The 19098-nt window shown below is 42.3% G+C and overlaps 1 protein-coding gene across 1 annotated transcript in view; it reads left to right on the forward strand.

Moving 5' to 3' along the window:
• PRSS12 (serine protease 12) overlaps positions 1 to 9066 on the forward strand; it is a 44833-nt gene extending 35767 nt beyond the window's left edge. Inside the window, exons 12-13 of the mRNA XM_061354712.1 lie at positions 1970 to 2250; positions 6386 to 9066. Of these exons, the coding sequence (XP_061210696.1) occupies positions 1970 to 2250; positions 6386 to 6693 (589 nt within the window). The 3' untranslated portion in view covers positions 6694 to 9066. The remainder of the gene's footprint in view (positions 1 to 1969; positions 2251 to 6385) is intronic.
• Positions 9067 to 19098: the final 10032 nt, after the last annotated feature.

Below are 19098 nucleotides of genomic sequence, written 5' to 3' on the forward strand. Positions count from 1 at the left end.
ACTGAAAAAACTAATTAAGATCTAACAGCCTTTCTTACTCTGAAGAATCTCCTTAAAGGCAACAAAAATAAAAGCAACTACTTCCATGGAATTTTGCTGTTTATCAGAAAAATAATAAATTGTGAAGTCTTACCAAGCTTTTAAAACTGGCAAAGCCACAAATGCTGACCTAGAAATGAGAACAGGACATCTAGTGCAAGAGAAAGTGAGACTCAAATACTTGTTTTTAAAAAATCCTTACAAGGAAATACCTACATTGTAGAAACTTCAGGGACTGGATTCAGAATGCCTAGAAAGCCAAGATTCATGGTTCTGCCTTGTTTCATGTTCTGTTCCTATTCAGGCTCTAATTTCTTAATAGAAAATTCCAAATGAAAATTGATTCAGTAGTAAGTTATGAAATACTAGCAATTTTGTGATCAAAACAGAAAGATTAGTAATGTGACACATAGAGGGTTTTTTCTTAAATACCTTTGAGGCAAACATTCTGATTCACGAACCAAAAAAGCTCTGAGCTGTTTTTTTCAGGAAGCAAAGAAGTGATGTATTTAATAGAATACACAATTTGATTTTTCTCAGTTCTCCCTCTGAGACTAAAATCAGTATGAATACTTTTTTAAACTTTAAAAAGTCTGCATCCATTGCATCTCTTCACTTCCAGCTGTGCAGAATTTTTATTTCCAAGCACAAGGAAAATGCAGTAACTAGAAAGTACTTCACAGAGACTTCTACTATGGAAGAGCTGAAAAAAGTTTTGTAGTATACGAGTTATTTTAGTTTTCCTATATAGAAGGTAATTTTAAAATGAACAGGTATTTGGTCATAGCCTGGATCTCTTTCTCCTTACTAGCCTAGAAGTGAGATTTTGTTCAGAGAAGACCTGAAGGTCTTGCAGAATATGGCAAAGAAAGCTCTGAAAGCAACTGGGAAAGCAACCCACAATTTGAAGAAATATTCAGTGGTATATTGTGCAGAAGAAACCTGTCGTGTTCTTGCTTTTTCTGCTGCTCATCAAGCAGACTTTAGTAAGCTATGGAGATCAGCACTTCGCTGGAGAGTATGAAAAGAACAAAAACAGCTTAGAGGGTGACAGAAAACTGTAGGCTATTTTCTGCACATGCATTGCCCATTTCCTGTTGAAGCCTAAAAGAAGGCGGCAAAGGAAACATATTTGGGTTAGCTTAGCCAGAATTTAAAATAAATAAATAAATGTACCCAGCAGCACCGTCTTGTCTGTATTTTCCTGAGAAGGGCTCCAGAAATCTCCAAAGCCACGCACAGAAAATTATTTCAGTCACAGTAATAATCTCTAAGGTATTTACCATTTAGTCTATGATGTGAAAGAAACTGGAGTCATATTAGGTGCAAAACAAATCGTAAGATTTACAGGTGTTCTGTCACTTTGACAATTGGTGCTTGTGATGCACATAGGCTTTGTTTTCCTTAAAAAAATGATGTCTAGAACTCCTTAGGGTTCCTTAAATGCCACAAATGTAGTCTACAACTAATTCCATACTTCAGTTAATGTAAAGCAAAGCAAGCCAGAACACTGTTTTCATTTCAGTAACTATTTAGACCATCACAATGATGTTAGTACTCACACTTTCATTATATTTACTGGCAGCTTACGTTACCCTTGGTGAATACATTTATAATGAACACCTTGCTTGTACCTTTGAAATAAATGCCAGTCATGGCAGATGGCCATAAGAAACCTCATCCGTGAAAATACATAAAAAGGAATACGGCCCAACCTGAAACTTTAGGAAAAGGGTTTTTTGTATTATTTATATCCTTATATTGACATATTATGAACGTCAATCTAAATACCTGAGAAAGCATTTCCACTCTTTAAAACCCCCTTTTGTATCATTATTTATATGAGCAATAAAGACTGATCAAACCTGTTTGCATGCTTTGGGTCTAACTTTGCATGAGCCAGCCCTATTTGTTTTCATCTCAATCTTAGGTATGGCAACATCACACGGAACTATGCTGTGCGAGTTGGAGACTATCACACACTGGTACCAGAAGAGTACGAGGAAGAAACTGGAGTCCAACAGATTGTGATGCATAAAGAGTACAGGCCCGACAGCAGCGACTATGACATTGCATTGGTGAGGCTACAGGGGCCAGAGGAACGGTGTGCCAGATTCAGTTCCCATGTCTTACCTGCTTGTTTGCCATTAAGAAGAGAGAGACCACAGAAAACTGCTCCCAACTGTTATATCACTGGATGGGGTGACACAGGTAAAAATGTTTCAATGATTTCTATGCACCAATCCCATTAATGATTTCTATGCACCAATTGCATTACCTGAGGCTGCTTATTTAAAAATAAACAAAACAGAAACAAACAAAATCCCAAACTCAAATACTTAAAATAAGAAAATGCTCCAAATGGAACAATTTTACTGTCTTTGTATAGGGGGATATTTTCTCTCCTGATCCTTAAACAGAAATTACAGCACTCCATTTACTGAATTTAGTTTGTGTTTGAAAAGTAGCAATTAACCATGTCACTCTAAAGCACAGAAACAGTCTGTAAAATGGCCTCATTAAGATTGACAAAGATCAAAGAAAAGCTGATTTGTTGCCAGGCACACCCTGCACTGCAGCTTATCACCCCCTGCCTCAGGAGGTAACAGCTCTAATATAGTTAAGAGTTTTAAAGTAAGTACAATGAATATTTTAGAAAGGTTATTTAAATTACCCTACTTCAATAGAAAATGGATGGAAAACATTCAAATAATAGAATTTCAAATAACGCTTTTAGTCTCCCTTGTTACCGCTGACATTTTCAATCAGCAGTTTTGATTTAAATTAAGAGAGCATCTTGCCAAAATTTACAAGAGCCACGATTCAGTCTGCAATCCAGACTTCTGGAACAAACTAGGCACTCTGTAGGTCAGTACAAGATTCTTCCTTTAGAAGGTCTTTGTCCTTTAATTGTTTTACAAATTAATAACCACGTTTTTATGGTGCTGAATACAGCACAAGGCAGCACCCACGCTTGAGCCTTTGTTCCGCGGACTCATTCAAACTGGCAAGGAGACAAGGCAGCAAGGCCAAATATCAGTTCTTCCTCTTTACATGCATTACTCTGTGGGCACAGATATCTGGGGTGCTGCTCTACGCTATGGAAGATATGACTTGTAGGGTGGTTTTTTTCGCTAACAACAATTGCTAATACATTGCCTGGCTCTGCTTAGCTTTGTACACAACTCACTGAAAGCTCTGCAATACTTTTAACTTAGGACATCAATTTAAGGAAACATCAACCACTACAATAATTTGGTAAGAAATTACATCATCACAGCACCTCAGCTGAAATTTTGCACTTACTATATGAATAATAATTACTTTACAAGTATTAAGATTTTACTTGGAAATTGAAAAAAAAACATTGACTTCGATTTCCCATGTTTCCAACTGAAAAAGAGGTGCAAGTTATAGAAAAAAGCCAAATTATTTAAGTCTTGACTTACTATAAGAAAAGCACTGCTTATACAATGCAGGATACACTACAGATAAAGAAAAAGGAAGGAGAGGTTCTGGTCACCCCCACAAATTCCTTTTGGTCAGGAGTACCATTACTACTCTGGTACTTAGAAGTTACTAGGATTGTAAAAGATTCAAACGATACCACCGATTTCTATCAGAGCACACTTTGGCTCAGTAAGAGCCAAATAAGACTGTTGGTTGATATTCAGGGATCACCTGCTACAAGCTCAGGAGTGTTGCATCCCAACTAGAATGAAGTGCAGAGACCTCCTTGGATGGATAAGGAGCTGGTGAGGAAACTTCAAGGGAAAAAAGAGGGTTATAAAAGGTGGAAGCAAGGACAGGCAACCTGGGAAGAATACAGGGGTGTTGTATGGGAAGCTAGGGACCAGGTTAGGAAAGCTAAGGCCCAGTTAGAATTAAAATTGCCTAAGAATGTGAAAGATAACAGGAAGGGATTCTATAGATACATTGCAAATAAAAGACAGACTAGGGACAGTATCACAGTATCACAGTATGCTAGAGATTGGAAGGGACCTCAAAAGATCATCTAGTCCAATCCCCCTGCCAGAGCAGGAACGTGGACCCTCTCCAGATGACGTGGACCCTCTCTGGAAGCTATCAGGAGGACTGGCTACCCTGGATTTGGAGAAGGCTGAGCTTCTTAATGACTTCTTTGCCTCAGTCTTCACTGGCAAATGCTCTGACCACACCACCCAAGTCTTGGAAGGTAGACTGTGAGAATGAAGACCCTAGGCCCACTGTAGGAGTGGATCTGGCTCGAGACCATCTTAAGAACCTGAACGTGCACAAGTCCATGGGTCCTGATGAAATCCATCTGCGGGTCCTGAAGGAGCTGGCGAATGAAGTTGCTAAGCCACTGGCCATCATATTTGAAAAATCATGGCAGTCAGGTGAAGTTCCCAGTGACTGGATAAAGGGAAATATAACCCCCATTTTCAAGAAGGTGAAAATGGATGACCTGGGGAATTACAGACCAGTCAGTCTCACCTCTGTGCCTGGCAAGATCTTGGAGTGGATTCTCCCGCGAGGCATGCTAAGGCACATGAAAATCAACAAGGTGCTTGGTGACAGCCAGCAGGACTTCACTAAGGGGAAATCCTGACTGACCAATTTGGTGGCCTTCTATGATGGGGCTACAGAACTGATGGACAGGGGTAAAGCAGTTGATGTCATCTACCTGGATTTGTGCAAAGCGTTTGGCACTGTCCCACACGACATCCTAGTCTCTGAATTGGAGAGACATCAATTTGATGGATGGACCACTCGGTGGATAAAGAACTGGCTGTAGGGCCACACACAAAGAGTTTTAATGGCTCAATGTCTGGCTGGAGACCAGTAACGAGTGGTATCCCTCAGGGATCAGTGTAGGGATCGGTCTTGTTTAACATCTTCGTCACTGACATGGACAGTGGGATTGAGTGCACCCTCAGCAAGTTTGCCGATGACACCAAGCTGTGTGGTTCGGTTGATACGCTGGAGGGAAGGAATGCCATCCAGAGGGACCTTGGCACGCTTGTGAGGTGGGCTGATGCCAACCTCATGAAGTTTAACCATGCCAACTGCAAGGTCCTACACCTGGGTCAGAGCAATCCCAGGCACAGCTACAGGCTGGGCAGAGAAGAGATTCAGAACAGCCCTGCAGACAAGGACTTGGCGGTGTTGGTCAATGAGAAAATGAACACGAGCCGGCTTCAGTGTGCGCTTGCAGCCCAGAAAGCCAACCGTATCCTGGTCTGCATCAAAAGGAGCGTGATCAGTAGGTTGAGGGAGGTGATCCTGCCCCTCTACTCTGCTCTTGTGAGACCTCACTTGGAGTATTGTGTGCTGTTCTGGTGTCCTCAACATAAAAAGGACATGGAACTGTTGGAACAAGTCCAGAGAAGGGCCATGAGGATGATCAGGGGCTGGAGCATCTCAAATATGAAGATAGGCTGAGAAAGTTGGGGCTGTTCAGCCTGGAGAAGGCTGTGTGGAGACCTCATAGCAGCCTTCCAGTATCTGAAGGGAGGCATATAGGGATGCTGGGGAGGAACTCTTCATTAGGGACTGTAGTGACAGGACAAGGGGTAATGGCTTAAAACTTAAACAGGCGAAGTTTAGATTGGATATAAGGAGGAAGTTCTTTACTGGTGGTGAGGCACTGGAATGGGTTGCCCAGGGAAGCTGTGAATGCTCCATCCCTGGCAGTGTTGAAGGCCCGGTTGGACAGAGCCTTGGATGAGATGGTTTAGTGTGAGGTGTCCCTATTCATGGCAGGGCAGTTGGAACTAGATGATCCTTGGAACTAGGTGGTCCTTTCCAACCCTAACTATTCTATGATTCTATGTTAGCTTCTCAGTTGAGATGACAAGCAAGACTGTGTGTACTTACAGGGCGTAAGCATGATGGTTACCTGGATGCTCTACTTGGAAGCCAACAGAGGATGCAGCACCTGTCAGACTGAGCTAGACTAGACTTGAATTGGTGACCTAAAAAGGAAGTATTTCCCAGCTCAAGACTCCCAAAAGTAACTTCTAGGTATTAAGGCGTATATTTTTGTAGAACAAAAAGCATGCTTGGAACAAAAAGACCCCAGTCCTGGAAAGATCCAGCGGACTCAAGGCGTAAAACCACCTTTAAATTTTATGCCCTTTGTTTTTTTTTTTTAAATATCTATATGCCATATTTACACTATTTATGTAGTATTTTGGTATTATGTTTAATGCACAGTAGATATTTTTCAGTATTTGGTCTTGTTTACAGCCATTTTACTTAATAACAAAACGGTGTGAAGGACTGATAGCAAAAATTGGATTGAACCACATTTATGTTTCCAAGAGCAACCATCACGAGAGAATAATTCTGATCCTCTTTTCAGGTAGTGCTTATTCAAGAACATTACAACAGGCTGCCATCCCCTTACTCCCCAAGAGGGTGTGCGAAGAACGTTACAAAAGAAGATTCACAGGAAGAATGCTCTGTGCTGGAAACATCCAGGAACAGAAACGTGTTGATAGCTGTCAAGGAGACAGTGGGGGTCCACTGATGTGTGAACGTCCAGGGGGAAGCTGGGTTGTGTATGGTGTGACCTCCTGGGGCTACGGCTGTGGAGTGAAAGATTCTCCAGGTGTCTATACAAAAGTATCGTATTTTGTACCTTGGATAAGAAGTGTGATCAAACTATGAATGTCCATAATGAAAGCCAAACTTTGTTAACAAAGTTTGAGGCAGAACAACTTGAACAGCACAGGTGGTATGTGCACAGCTGGGGTCCAGAGTGGGTGGAAATTTTCCTCATTTTTGTGTTTTTCTTTTTGTTAAATCCAAACTGTATACACACCACCTTTCCTGTTAGGGATTACTACTCAAACAAAATCCCTCTGTGTTCAGGTAGTTCATATATTGCACGAATAAGTTATCATATATCTAAGATAAAGGGAAAAGTAATAGCCAAGCTTAGAGTAACAGGAAATTGGAGCAGGACAGCTAGAGTTCACTATGAGATTCACTGCCTACAGGAAGACTGCAGTAGCTCCAAGCTATTTATGGTTCAGGCTTCCTCAGAATTAATTACACATCTCAACATCAATTTTCCATCTATTTAATCAGTTCCTGGTTGTTCGCTTATTATTCCTGTAATCAGCCATCTAATTTTGAATCATGTTTCATTAACTAATGAGACCATTAGCAGGTTGATTCTTGGTACGCAATTCTGAGTATATATTAAAAGTTAGAAGGAAAATAATGGTTGATAACCAGATCCCCAGCCATTCTGATAAATGCTCTCATAAGGTACATGCCCACATAAAATAGGTAGTACACATAGGAAGTTAGTTTCCCCACAAACATCCTGCACTGCTGCAAAATCTAGATTTGACAAATGACCTCTTATTTTCTTTCCTCTAGATAAATGTCATTTGTCTTCTTTCTGAAATTTGTCATTTTTAGTACATACAGCTTTTCAGATTTTCCTATTTATCGTGAGCTGTCAGTACAGTATCAGACTAACAGACAAACATCCCAATCCTCTCATCACTGGTTTTGGAGAGGTTTCACTCAAGTAATGCTAAGGACCTCTGTCAATCCTACAAGTTGTAAGTATGTACAATACAAATACTAGAGAAGCCAAGCCAAAACCTGTCTGAAAAGGTCTATAAAGTCTTAAACTACTATATTCTACAAGATAATATTTAGACAACTCTCTCCGGCTTAGCTGCAACACTGGTTCAGCGTGATCTTACAGGAAAGGTCAGAGCTAGATAGTTTTCAGTGACTTCTGAAATATTGACATATCTTGCTTACATTTAATTCCTTTTACAAACACTGCTCCTCATGCTATGAAGACCATAATTGGTTATTATAAAAATGCAGGGATAAAAAGTTACTGTTGATGTACAAGACAAATATAAACGAACTTGCTATCCTTTTAAAAAGGGCCACCCCACTGAACTTTGCACACAGACCACTAGATGTAATCTCCATCTTAGTGCAACACTAATGGGTATTAGTCTTGAAAATATCTGTGACTAACTAGTCAAGGAGACAGGAAAGTTACTAACGCTACTTCTACAATCCCTGTCAAAGGCCATTCTAAATGCAAGTGTGCTCTGCATTATGTGAAGAGGCTTCTTAAAAAGATGAAACAAAAGCTCTGTGAGCCATGAAATGCTATGGCGTGACAAGTGTGGCAGACGTGTCACCACATAGTTATTGTGCAAACCGTGACTACCAGCGGCTGTTTCCCTGTGTTTTTTATCTCCCAACTCTACCTTTCATGAACAAGGTGGGACGTTTGCATTCATGTTGTAAGTGGGCAATCACCCATGTCTGCTCTCTGGTGTTGTAACAAGTATCTGAGTCAACTCATATAACATACAAAAGTGATGATGGCATTGCAGAAGCCCAAGTGGTTGAAGACATGGCCTTTAATTTTGCTCAGTTCTCACCCCAAATTTAGTTTTCAAGGGTCATGAATAGTTTAAATATCTTGTTGGAACTGGTGCTAACCTAGTACACAAGGTGCTTTAATATATTTTACTTTCCTGTAATTACACATGCATCAAAATTGCATGCAGTATTTTATTTAAAAACATGCCAGAGATCATAGTACTGTGACCACCTATGTCAGACACGTAACAGACCTGTGTGAAACAATGTGCTTGTGAACTTCAAAACCATTTTACTTATAGCCCTTTTAATTAAAGGGGAAGTAAATCTCTCAAAATGTATCTATTTGTACCATCACAGCTTTGCTATACCAGAATCATTATTTTGAGATGTGGTGAAGTAGGCTATATATGGTCAAGTAGGCTATATAGTGCAATACATGTGTTGTGTCCAGGGAAAATAGTATTTTTTAGAAGTTGAACCACAGCAAAGGGGTGGGGGATGGGGACAGGGACAAGCCTGCAAACTAAGTGTGGTAAGATTTAGTATGGTAGTTCATTAGTTTTGGTCTTTAACAGAATGCTTTATTAGATTTTTAAATGTTGCACTACCATTTTCATGCAGAGAACATGCCTTCTCAGTTTCCAACATAAAATGAACTTGTCTTTGTTATGCCATTCTCATTTTTGGTCAATGAGCCTGATGATATAAATGTATACATAAAAACTGCCACACTGACTACAGCTTCTATACATTCATCCTGTGGATAACGTACATGCAGATGCTGCAGGAACATTAGCTAGGTAAACTTCATGTGAGCTTTCTTACGTGAAAGAAGGGGCTCTTGAAAATACTTTCTTTAATGCATCTACATTTTTTTTTTTTTTCTTCAGAGATAGAAGTTTAGTTTGTATGATGGAATTCCAAATGCTTTGTGGACTTTAACTGAGACCAGTCAGGTTGTTGTAATTAACATTATCCTACAGTCTTAAAATGGCTTAAGAAGTTTTTTTACCTTTGCTGATCTCCCCTTTGGCCAGCATATTCAATACACATAAGGTTGCAGAAAAACCTGCCCAATGCTTAGAGTTTTGTATTAAACAGGTGGGCCACAGTGTTAACGGCAGCATAAACTAAGAAAAGATTCAGCACTTCTATTACCACCTTAAACCATCATCATCATCATGGCTTGACTTCGCGAACAAAGATTTGGGAAGGGCATTTACCCACGCTTACTACAAGCGCGCTGATGACTAAGAAGGCCAATGTGGGATAGGCAAATCCGGCTACAAAAAGCACAGCAGAAGGTCTCCTTGGGTGGAACAGGTGGGACACGATTCTTCCTGCATTGTCTTTTCTCCTCGAGACTAGTTCTTCGTGAACTCTCAAAGGAGTCAGCGGCATTATGTATGGTGTGCCTCCAAGTCTCCCGATTGGAGGCCAAGGTGGACCACTGATGGTAGTCAATATGGCCAAGGCTAAGGCATTGTTTCAGGGAGTCCTTGTATCTCTTCTTTGGGACACCTCTCTTGCGGCTACCAGTGGCAAGTTCACCGTAAAACACGATCTTGGGGAGGCGGTGATCCTTCATTCTAGAGACGTGCCCTGCCCAGCGCAGCTGCAGTTTCAGCAATGTGGCCTCGATGCTGGTGACCCCTGCCTGTTCGAGGACAGTGACATTAGACACATAGTCAGTCCAATGGATGTTTAGAATTGTACGGAGGCAGCGCTGATGAAAGCGTTCCAGGAGTCGCAGGTGATGACGGTAGATGACCCATGATTCAGACCCATATAAAAGAGTAGACAATACAATGGCTCTGTAGACACTGATCTTTGTACTTTTCTTCAGGTGTTTATTACACCAGACTCTTTTATGGAGTTTTCCAAAGGCTCTATATGCCTTTGCTATTCTGTTGTCTATCTCTTTGTCGATCGTGGCATCCGAGGAAATGATGCTTCCCAGATAGCTGAACTGCTGAACTGTCTTAAGGTCTGACTTGCCGATGGTAATATGGGGATGGCGATGATCTTCTTGGGGTGCAGGTTGGTAGAGGACTACTGTCTTCTTCAAGCTGACTTCCAGCCCAAAAACCTCAGCCGCCTCCGCAAAGCAAGATGTTAAACGCTGCAGAGCTGCTTCTGTGTGGGCAACAAGGGCGGCATCATCAGCAAAGAGCAGTTCACGGACAAGATGGTTTAGGGTCTTAGTGTGGGCCTTCAGTCGCCTTAGATTGAATAGGCTACCATCGGTACGATATCGAATATAAATGCCGTCTTGTTCGTCGAGGTCTGCTGTAGCCCTTTGGAGCATCATGCTGAAGAAGACTGTGAATAAGGTCAGTGCGAGAACGCAACCTTGTTTCACACCATTGGTTATTGGGAAAGGCTCAGAGAGTGCATCGCCATACCTGACTTGGCCTTGCTGATCCTCATGTAACAGAATAATCATTTTGAGGAACTTGGGGGGACAACCTAATCGTTCTAAGATCAGCCACAAGCCTTTCCTGCTCACAGTGTCAAAAGCTTTGGTGAGGTCAACGAAAGTTACGTATAACCCCTTATTCTGTTCTCTACACTTTTCTTGCAATTGTCTGAGAACAAATACCATGTCTGTGGTACTTCTATTAACCCTGAAACCACACTGACTTTCAGGTAGAAGTTCTTCTGCAATAGCAGGTGTCGGAGTGGGAGTCGGGCCCGGAGTAACGACGCAACCTCAATATGAGTATGATCGTTCTCCTTTATTGTCTGCATACGCAGTGCTTATATAGGATTTAAAGTAAGCCGCGCGCCTAAAGCAAAGTTATCATTGGTCCCCAACAACTGTCATGCGCCACGGTCTCTCTTCTGATTGGTGATCGCCTGCTGTCACACACCACGGTCTCTCTTCTGACTGGTGATAGCCCGCTGTCAAGCGCCACGGTCTCTCTTCTGACTGGTGATCGTCCGCTGTCACACGCCACGGTCTCTCATCTGATTGGTGATGGCAAGCTGTCCACAGGGTTGCTTACATTGCTCAAGCAAGATGTACTTCTGGAAAGTCCCCGGGGCACTTCTGCAAGAGTTGTTTACTGTTCTCAGCTAAAGGCGTTCAAGAAAGGTCAAGAGCCAGGGCTAGGCCCTGGCCTTTTCCCTTACACCCTAAAGACTGGGTTGCTCACTCCAAGGAGTGCAGGTCTTCCTCTGTCATGCAACCATCCTTCCACAATTCCCCCTCCTTGTTTTTGAGCAACCCAGGCTTGTTTCACTATGCTGGTGAGCGCCTCTTTAATGTGGCTAAGAGTCACACACAGATTTAGATTAGCAGAGTAACTATTACAGGGTGCAGCAGCATGTTGAGGATGCTGATGCCAGCAAGGGACTAGCCAAAGAAATTTCTTACCAGTGGAATTCTCTCACCCACTTAACTTGTTCCTTTACCTGTTTTATAACACTACCATTGTATTAGAATATTTCTATCTTTTGCCTTAGAATTTTCTAGCAGCTACTACAAATTTGCATACTCTAACATTTCTTTTACAAGTGACATCCATATAATACAAGCTGTAGTTTGTTATCAGTAACTGGCTAGTAAATACAGGTGGTTTCATACACAAAATCAAAGGTTCTAACAATAGCTACTTTACAAACACACATATTCAAGCTGTTACTTTTCAGTTGCTCCCAAATAATGTTTAGCAATCATTGTTTTTTTTCTCTTCCCCTATCTCATTCTGCTCGGAGTATTCACATTCAGCTCCTGCAGCTGAGGCATCAGGTCCCTCTATTTGTCTGTCCAGCTCATGGCAAGGCTTGACAAACTTTGCAGGCAGTTGCCATGGACCTGTAGGCAGGAGGACACAGATACACCCCGTTTTCCAGGTTATCAGTTCTTGAGAAGTAGATAGGTTCTGTATCTGCCACCCTGATGCTGCTTAGGTGACGGCTCGTAATGCTTGTGGTTGCACTACCCCTCTCGCTTTTTCAATTAGCAGTTCTTGTTTCAACCGATCTATCTGTTCCTCCAAGTCTTGGATTCATCCTCAGGTTACTCTAAACATATTAAGCTTGGTTTTGTTTTATTTTGTTTTTTCTCTCCTCGGCTCTGGTGTCCATCCTGGTCCTTCCACCAGTGGAGCACCAGGAGCCGAATCTGAAAGCAGCTTCTTTTGAACATGGGAACTGAACTTTTATCAAATAACTTTTTTTTTTTTTCTTGAAGTTGCTCACCCTGCTTTGCACGGCAACAAAAGCCTGCCTGCTCGGCAGCAGCTACAGCTGCCTGCCTGCTTCAGCAGCAACCATAAATATCTGTCGGCAACTTCACTTTTGCATTAACCCTTTCTTGTCTGAAACGTTAAACTACTATCTATTAGAAACTTTTACATGAACCCAACAACAAAAAATACACAGAACACCGTCTGCCCTCAATACACACACACACACGTATGGGATCCCACAAGCACAGTCCACACAACTACAGTATTTGAAGCACAAAATCCAGACAATCATTACTCCCACTACACAATCCCACATACAGAACGTGGCACAAGGACCCTGTGGAGACTAACAAGAAAACCAGCTCCGAGAAGCATCATTGCAGTGCGAGGTGGCAGGCTCAACCTTAGCAGGCGTCCCCGCAGAGGCTCTGCCTCCCCCACATCGCATGAGGCTTGGGCTTTTATACTGACCAAAATGCACACTCATTCCGACACAGGTGGCCAGCCTATGTTGGAAGAAGTAGCCAGCAGTATTTATAAAGGTCTCCAAAGGTCGATAGAAACCTGGACATACTTATTTTTACCAGTTTCTAGTACATAAGTATCACAGAGAGATTGTATTAAATGAGTTGTATGTAAGTCCACAGTTCATCACAGACCTTTCCACTGCAGGTCTTGATGCAGAACTTTTACTTTAACGTAAAAAAGGTTGCTCCCTTCACCTTAAGAAGGACTGAAAACATCCATAAAACGGATGTCCTAAGATCAAATTTCAATTCATTCAGTCACTGACAAGGGGGCGGCGGGCTGCTGAACTAGTTTTTGTTACAGTACACTGTTTCTTTTTTACAATGTCCCGTCCATCCACAATTATAACATCTCATATCTTTAGTACCCCCGTGATCGCTCTAACCTTATTGTAAAAGGGGTTTAACAGCAGCAGCAAAGGCAGTAGCCATGTATCCAGCCTTTTCCTCTGCTGTGCTCACTTTAAATCACATCTGAAGGTGGGGAGTAAGCAACAATTGAGCTATTATATGGATATCATATGGTGCTAGGATATATGCAGAAAAAATATGTGCGATAATTGCCCGAGTATACGATGATTTTAACCCGTAGGATGTTACCGGTTGACGCACCTCCTTTACAGCCTTTAAATCCAATGCCTCCCACCTTTTTCCCCCCTGTGGAGTGTTAAACACCGGGAATGCCGAGGGACCCATAGCCGAAAATTCCCCCATAACAATTGCATCTTTGATGATAACGTTTAGCAGGGTTATTACTGTAATCCCGTACCCCGTGCCCAACACCCCCCTCCCATTCCCCTTTCTTTACTACTGGACTGTAGGAGGGTGGAGCAGAGGGTTCGGAGGTTTCTTTTGTCTCCAATACTTTAATTTCTTCTTCAGCTGTTGCAGTTGACCGTCACTGAGGCTGGATCGCATCTGCCGATGAACCGAACTGTCTGAATTGTCTGAGTCTGAGTTGGGGTCAGGAAGGGAAGGGCACAAGTCCGGTTCTCCCGGAAACTCTGGGTCTGGTTCCAATTCCGATTCGGGGTCTTCATCCTCTAGGTCGAAGGTGACCGCGTTTGCACTTTCTACTTGTACTTTTGGACGCGAGTGCCGTTTCACTTTATCTTCCCCCTTATGCTGAGGAGGCTTCTGTGATGCCGTGCCAGGCACAACGGGGGGGGGGCTTCCCTCTCTGCCCTCATTTCTTTTAAGGTCTCTAGGACAGAGTTCCATTGGTGTCCACAGTTTTTGCCACATGGTTCCCCCAAAGTCTCACCATTCCGATACGGAAAATACCAGACAAATGTCTGCAAAATGTCCCCATTTTTGGCCTAACTTAATTAATCGTATCAGCTGCTTCACCGGCGCTTCTTTCCCTCTCTTGGAGAGGATTCCGGCGAGCAAGTTGGCTGCAGCTTCCTGATCCATAGCTGCACCTGGGGGTTAGAGAGCTACTCTAACGCCGGCTTTCCGCGTCTGCCTGGACCTCTTGTCCCCGGCAGGGCTTCCCCGGGCTTCCCCAGCCGATTCTTCCCGCTCCGACCCTCCTCTTGCTGCTTACCACAGTCTCGGAGATCTTTGGTCGGGAACCATCCTCTGCTACCAGATGTCGGAGCGGGAGTCGGGCCCGGAGTAACGACGCAACCTCAATATGAGTATGATCGTTCTCATTTATTGTCTGCATACGCAGTGCTTATATAGGATTTAAAGTAAGCCGCGCGCCTAAAGCAAAGTTATCATTGGTCCCCAACAACTGTCACGCGCCACGGTCTCTCTTCTGATTGGTGATCGCCCCTGCTGTCAAGCACCACGGTCTCTCTTCTGACTTGGTGATTTCCCGTCCGCTGTCACACGCCACGGTCTCACCTCTGACTGGTGATCGCCCGCTGTCACACGCCACGGTCTCTCATCTGATTGGTGATGGCAAGCTGTCCACAGGATTGCTTACATTGCTCAAGCAAGATGTACTTCTGGAAAGTCCCCGGGGCACTTCCTCAAGAGTTGTTTACTGTTCTCAGCTAAAGGCGTTCAAGAAAGGTCAAGAGCCAGGGCTAGGCCCTGGCCTTTTCCCTTACACCCTAAAGACTGGGTTGCTCACTCCAAGGAGTGCAGGTCTTCCTCTGTCATGCAACCATCCTTCCACAGCAGGTACTAGTCTGTTCAATAGTATTCTTGCAAGAATTTTACCAGCAATGGAGAGCAGAGTTATACCACGGTAGTTTGAGCAGTCTGACTTGACACCTTTTTTCTTATACAGAGTGACGATGATTGCGTCACGGAAGTCTGACGGTATTTTGCCTTGTTCCCAACAGCACACAACTAGCTCATGAAATTTAGCGTGAAGTGCTTGGCCTCCATGCTTCCATATTTCAGGTGGGACTCCGTCAACCCCAGCTGCCTTGCCAGTTTTCACCTGCTGTATGGCCTTAAGAGTCTCTCCCATGGTGTTAGCGTAGGAACTGACACATAACCACCGGAATGGTTATATGAGGTGCTTTATTGCAGCGCTGGGAAACCAGGGGCACGCGCCCAAATCTGGCTTCAGTCTTGTCACCTAGCATTCCCAATTTATACAGTATCCAACACAGATTACATCACCAATTAACACGTATGCCCTACATCAGTCCATTACGACATCAGCCTCTTCTGCACTTGCGCAGCCCCCTCTGGTGGTCGTCCTGATGAAGTAAGTAGTCTTCCTCGGATGAAGTAAGAAGTCTTCCTCAGGTTGTCCTTTTTCACATTCTGTTCTTTGGACATGTTCCAACCATTATGTGGATGTCAGCATTGTTCTATTCCCCCTTGACTGCCTCTGGTATGCCTAGGTTCTACTTGGATAGAGTTTTACAATATACTTTCCTAATTTATCACTATACCCTTCACCATATACAGATGTATTACCTCCTGCTACCAAGACTACTATTGTATCACTGGTTACTGGTTAACCACGATACCGGACTGCAAAATTATAGCTCTTTTTAATCTACAAAATCACACTATTGATTTATAAACCTCTTAAACATAATCATTCCTACCATTTTATATGATTATTTATCTTAAAAACTTCACTCTTTTCTAACAGTTCCCCCCTTTGAAAATACTTCACTCAACTTAAGTCAAGTATTTTCATTTCCTTAGGTAGCTGTTTCCTGATATGTGGGAGGAGAGGGGGGCTTTGGATATTCTTTAATTACTGTCCCTATAATTCGATGAGTCCATGCATTGCTCCAGGCTGTTTCCTTTCGAATACAAAAATACATCAGATATAACATTAAAAACATGATCATCATTGCAACTACAGTTTGAACGGATCCATCCAGTAAGGTGAAGGCCTAAACTATCAAAGAGTGCTCCAATCCAGTTTTGTTCAATATATTTTCTTTCTCCTTCCACTTCTTGTTCCACTTTGGTCAGCTGGGAAATATCATATTCTATGTTTCCAGTTACATTAGGAATGTGAACACAATAATGATCTATTCTATCCTTTAAATATCCACAAACACCATGTTCCTTAAGTAACAACAGGTCTAATGCCATTCTGTTCTGCAAATCATTTTAGTTGTTGCTTGTAATTGCAAATTTAAATCTCTGAATCCTTTCTTTTTCACCCTGGCTAATCTTTCTGTTTGGCCAATTAGCCTGTCAATCATTTCTCTATTTCGATATGCTGCTATTTGTGCAAATAAAGATTCAAAACCCCCTGTGGAGGGCTCCTGCCATGTGTCATTATCATCATCATTATTTCTTTTAGTTCGAATTTGCAGGGTTTCTAGCTTGTCTTTGAATGGTGACTTTTTCCAAACTGGACAAAGAGTTGGTAATCCTAGGGTGATTTCTTTGACTGGGCCTCCTATGGATAGGTGAGTAGTCCAGGTTCCATCATTTGCTGCCCAAACAAAATGTCCTATACTACACACTGTAGAATATTTACAATCCTCATTGCTAATAGGGACCTGTATTCCTTTTTCTCCAATTTTTAGTCCCCAGCATGCACATCCTGCCATTAAAGCAATTTTAATTGGAGGTATTGTAATTTCTTCAGGGTCCGTATCACAATCTAAAACTTTAGTACAATTCCATCAAGGAACGTCTTTAATAACATTCTGACTAACTCTATTTATAGATAGCAAATCATCAGTGTCTATATTCTCTGCTACGTTTTGCTTTCCTGTCCATTTAAGGCACCAAGATGTATTTCCGATATATTGAAATTTCTGCAAAATGCTCATTGACCAGATTGTGTCCCAGTTCTTTTTATTTTTCTTTCTTTGCAAAGTCTGTATTGAGTTTGGTTGTGTACACAATTGCCAATTATTGTTCCTTTACATTCATACATGGTGTGATAGACTAATATTTGAGAGGTTACTCCCCTTCGCCTAGTTGTGGTAATGCATTCATTACAGTTGTCGCTTTTATCAGCCGCGACATTTGCCTATATGGGCCCAAACAGAACCATCGCCAAAAGAGGTCCGGTCAGGATCATAGTGCTCAGCGGTCACAGCCCCAGGGGTTGCAGCCCTTGGCAGACCCTTCCAGCTGCAGCACTGATTCCCTCCGGTCTTGCCCTCTCTGGCAGGTCAGATGTGTATTTCTCATCAGCTATTATGACAATAATATTTGATCCACAACAACTGTTCCAACGAGGTTATAGTTTCACACCGAATGCAAAAGAACTCTAATTGATTTCTCATTTATTACCCTCAGATCCCATACTAATCTATATTCACCATTTTCAAAAATAATCACTGCATCCAATTTGGCCAATAAGTCCCATCCTAAAAGGGAATGGGGCATTCAGGTACATATAGAAATTTGTGTGTTAATTCCTTTCCTCTAAGTCGCAGATCCAGGGGCTGCAATAATGGTCATATTTCCTCCTTCCCTGTGGCTCCCACAATTGTTGTAGTTCTTTCCCCTAATCTTCCATGTAAATCATTTAAAACTGAATAGGTAGCCCCTGTGTCCACTAAAAATTTTACTTCTTCCTCTCCTAATTGGATTTTCACGAGGGGCTCTTCACTTCTCACCCTGTCTAGTCAGCTTTGGTTATCAAACTCTCCTAACACCATCGCCTTAGCTGCATCAGATCCCATAAAAGAATTCCCTGGAGACATAAATTGTCCTCCCCTAAATGGACATTCATTTTTCCAGTGTCCTTCCTGTTTGCAGTATGCACGTTGATTATATCCTAACCTTTCTACATTCATTCTTGCTTTTGGATTACAAAATCCTCTTCCTCTAGGGTTAGAGAGACGCTGCTCTCTCCCCTGGGTTGCTGCCAACAAATTCTGCTGCTGATTGTTTTCAGGTAAATAAATCTCCAGGTGAGAAGGGTACTTTAATGCACACCAGTCCTTCTGTCTTAAAGGCGCAAGCACTCCTCTGGACGTCTGAGCCTGCACTTTTCTTTTTATTTCCCCTCTGTCGAGTTCTATGCGAGACTGGGGTAATAGGGAGGCTTGCTTTCTGATCTCTTTTACACTCGCAACTATCCAGACTCTCGAGATCACTATCACTCATCTTCTCCCCCCCTTTCTTCATTTAATGCTGGCGGGGCTGACGGAGCGGCTGCCAAATCCAAACTTTCAATATCGCTCCGGTGTTGTAAGCTATTGTCTAAAACAAGGCACTTCATACATTTTCTCAGTAACACATTCCTTACACTGTTCATTAACATTTACCTTTGCACCCATTATTTCACAAGATTTTTGCCACTCACCATTATTTCTTAAAGAAAAGAATTATATATAACACCTTGTCCCATTTTCTTTCCTGTTATAACATCAACTGCAGTATAGTATTATACTGTAAAGTCCCATTTTTCAGGTCATTTCTCCTGATCCCCCAGTTCATACTGTGTTCACCATACATTACAATAATTAATTAATTTGCTTTTCAGCATACTCTGCCCAAATCCACCCTCCTTCCAATGGCTTAAAATACAGCCTAATGGAGAGGACTATTTTTTTTTTTCTTTTTTTTTTTTCTTT

This window comes from Neopsephotus bourkii, unplaced genomic scaffold (genome assembly GCF_033783945.1).
Source record: "Neopsephotus bourkii isolate Nb327-2 ecotype Australia unplaced genomic scaffold, CSIRO-AGI_Nbou_v1 NB_741, whole genome shotgun sequence".
In the NCBI taxonomy this organism is placed as follows: Eukaryota; Metazoa; Chordata; class Aves; order Psittaciformes; family Psittacidae; genus Neopsephotus; species Neopsephotus bourkii.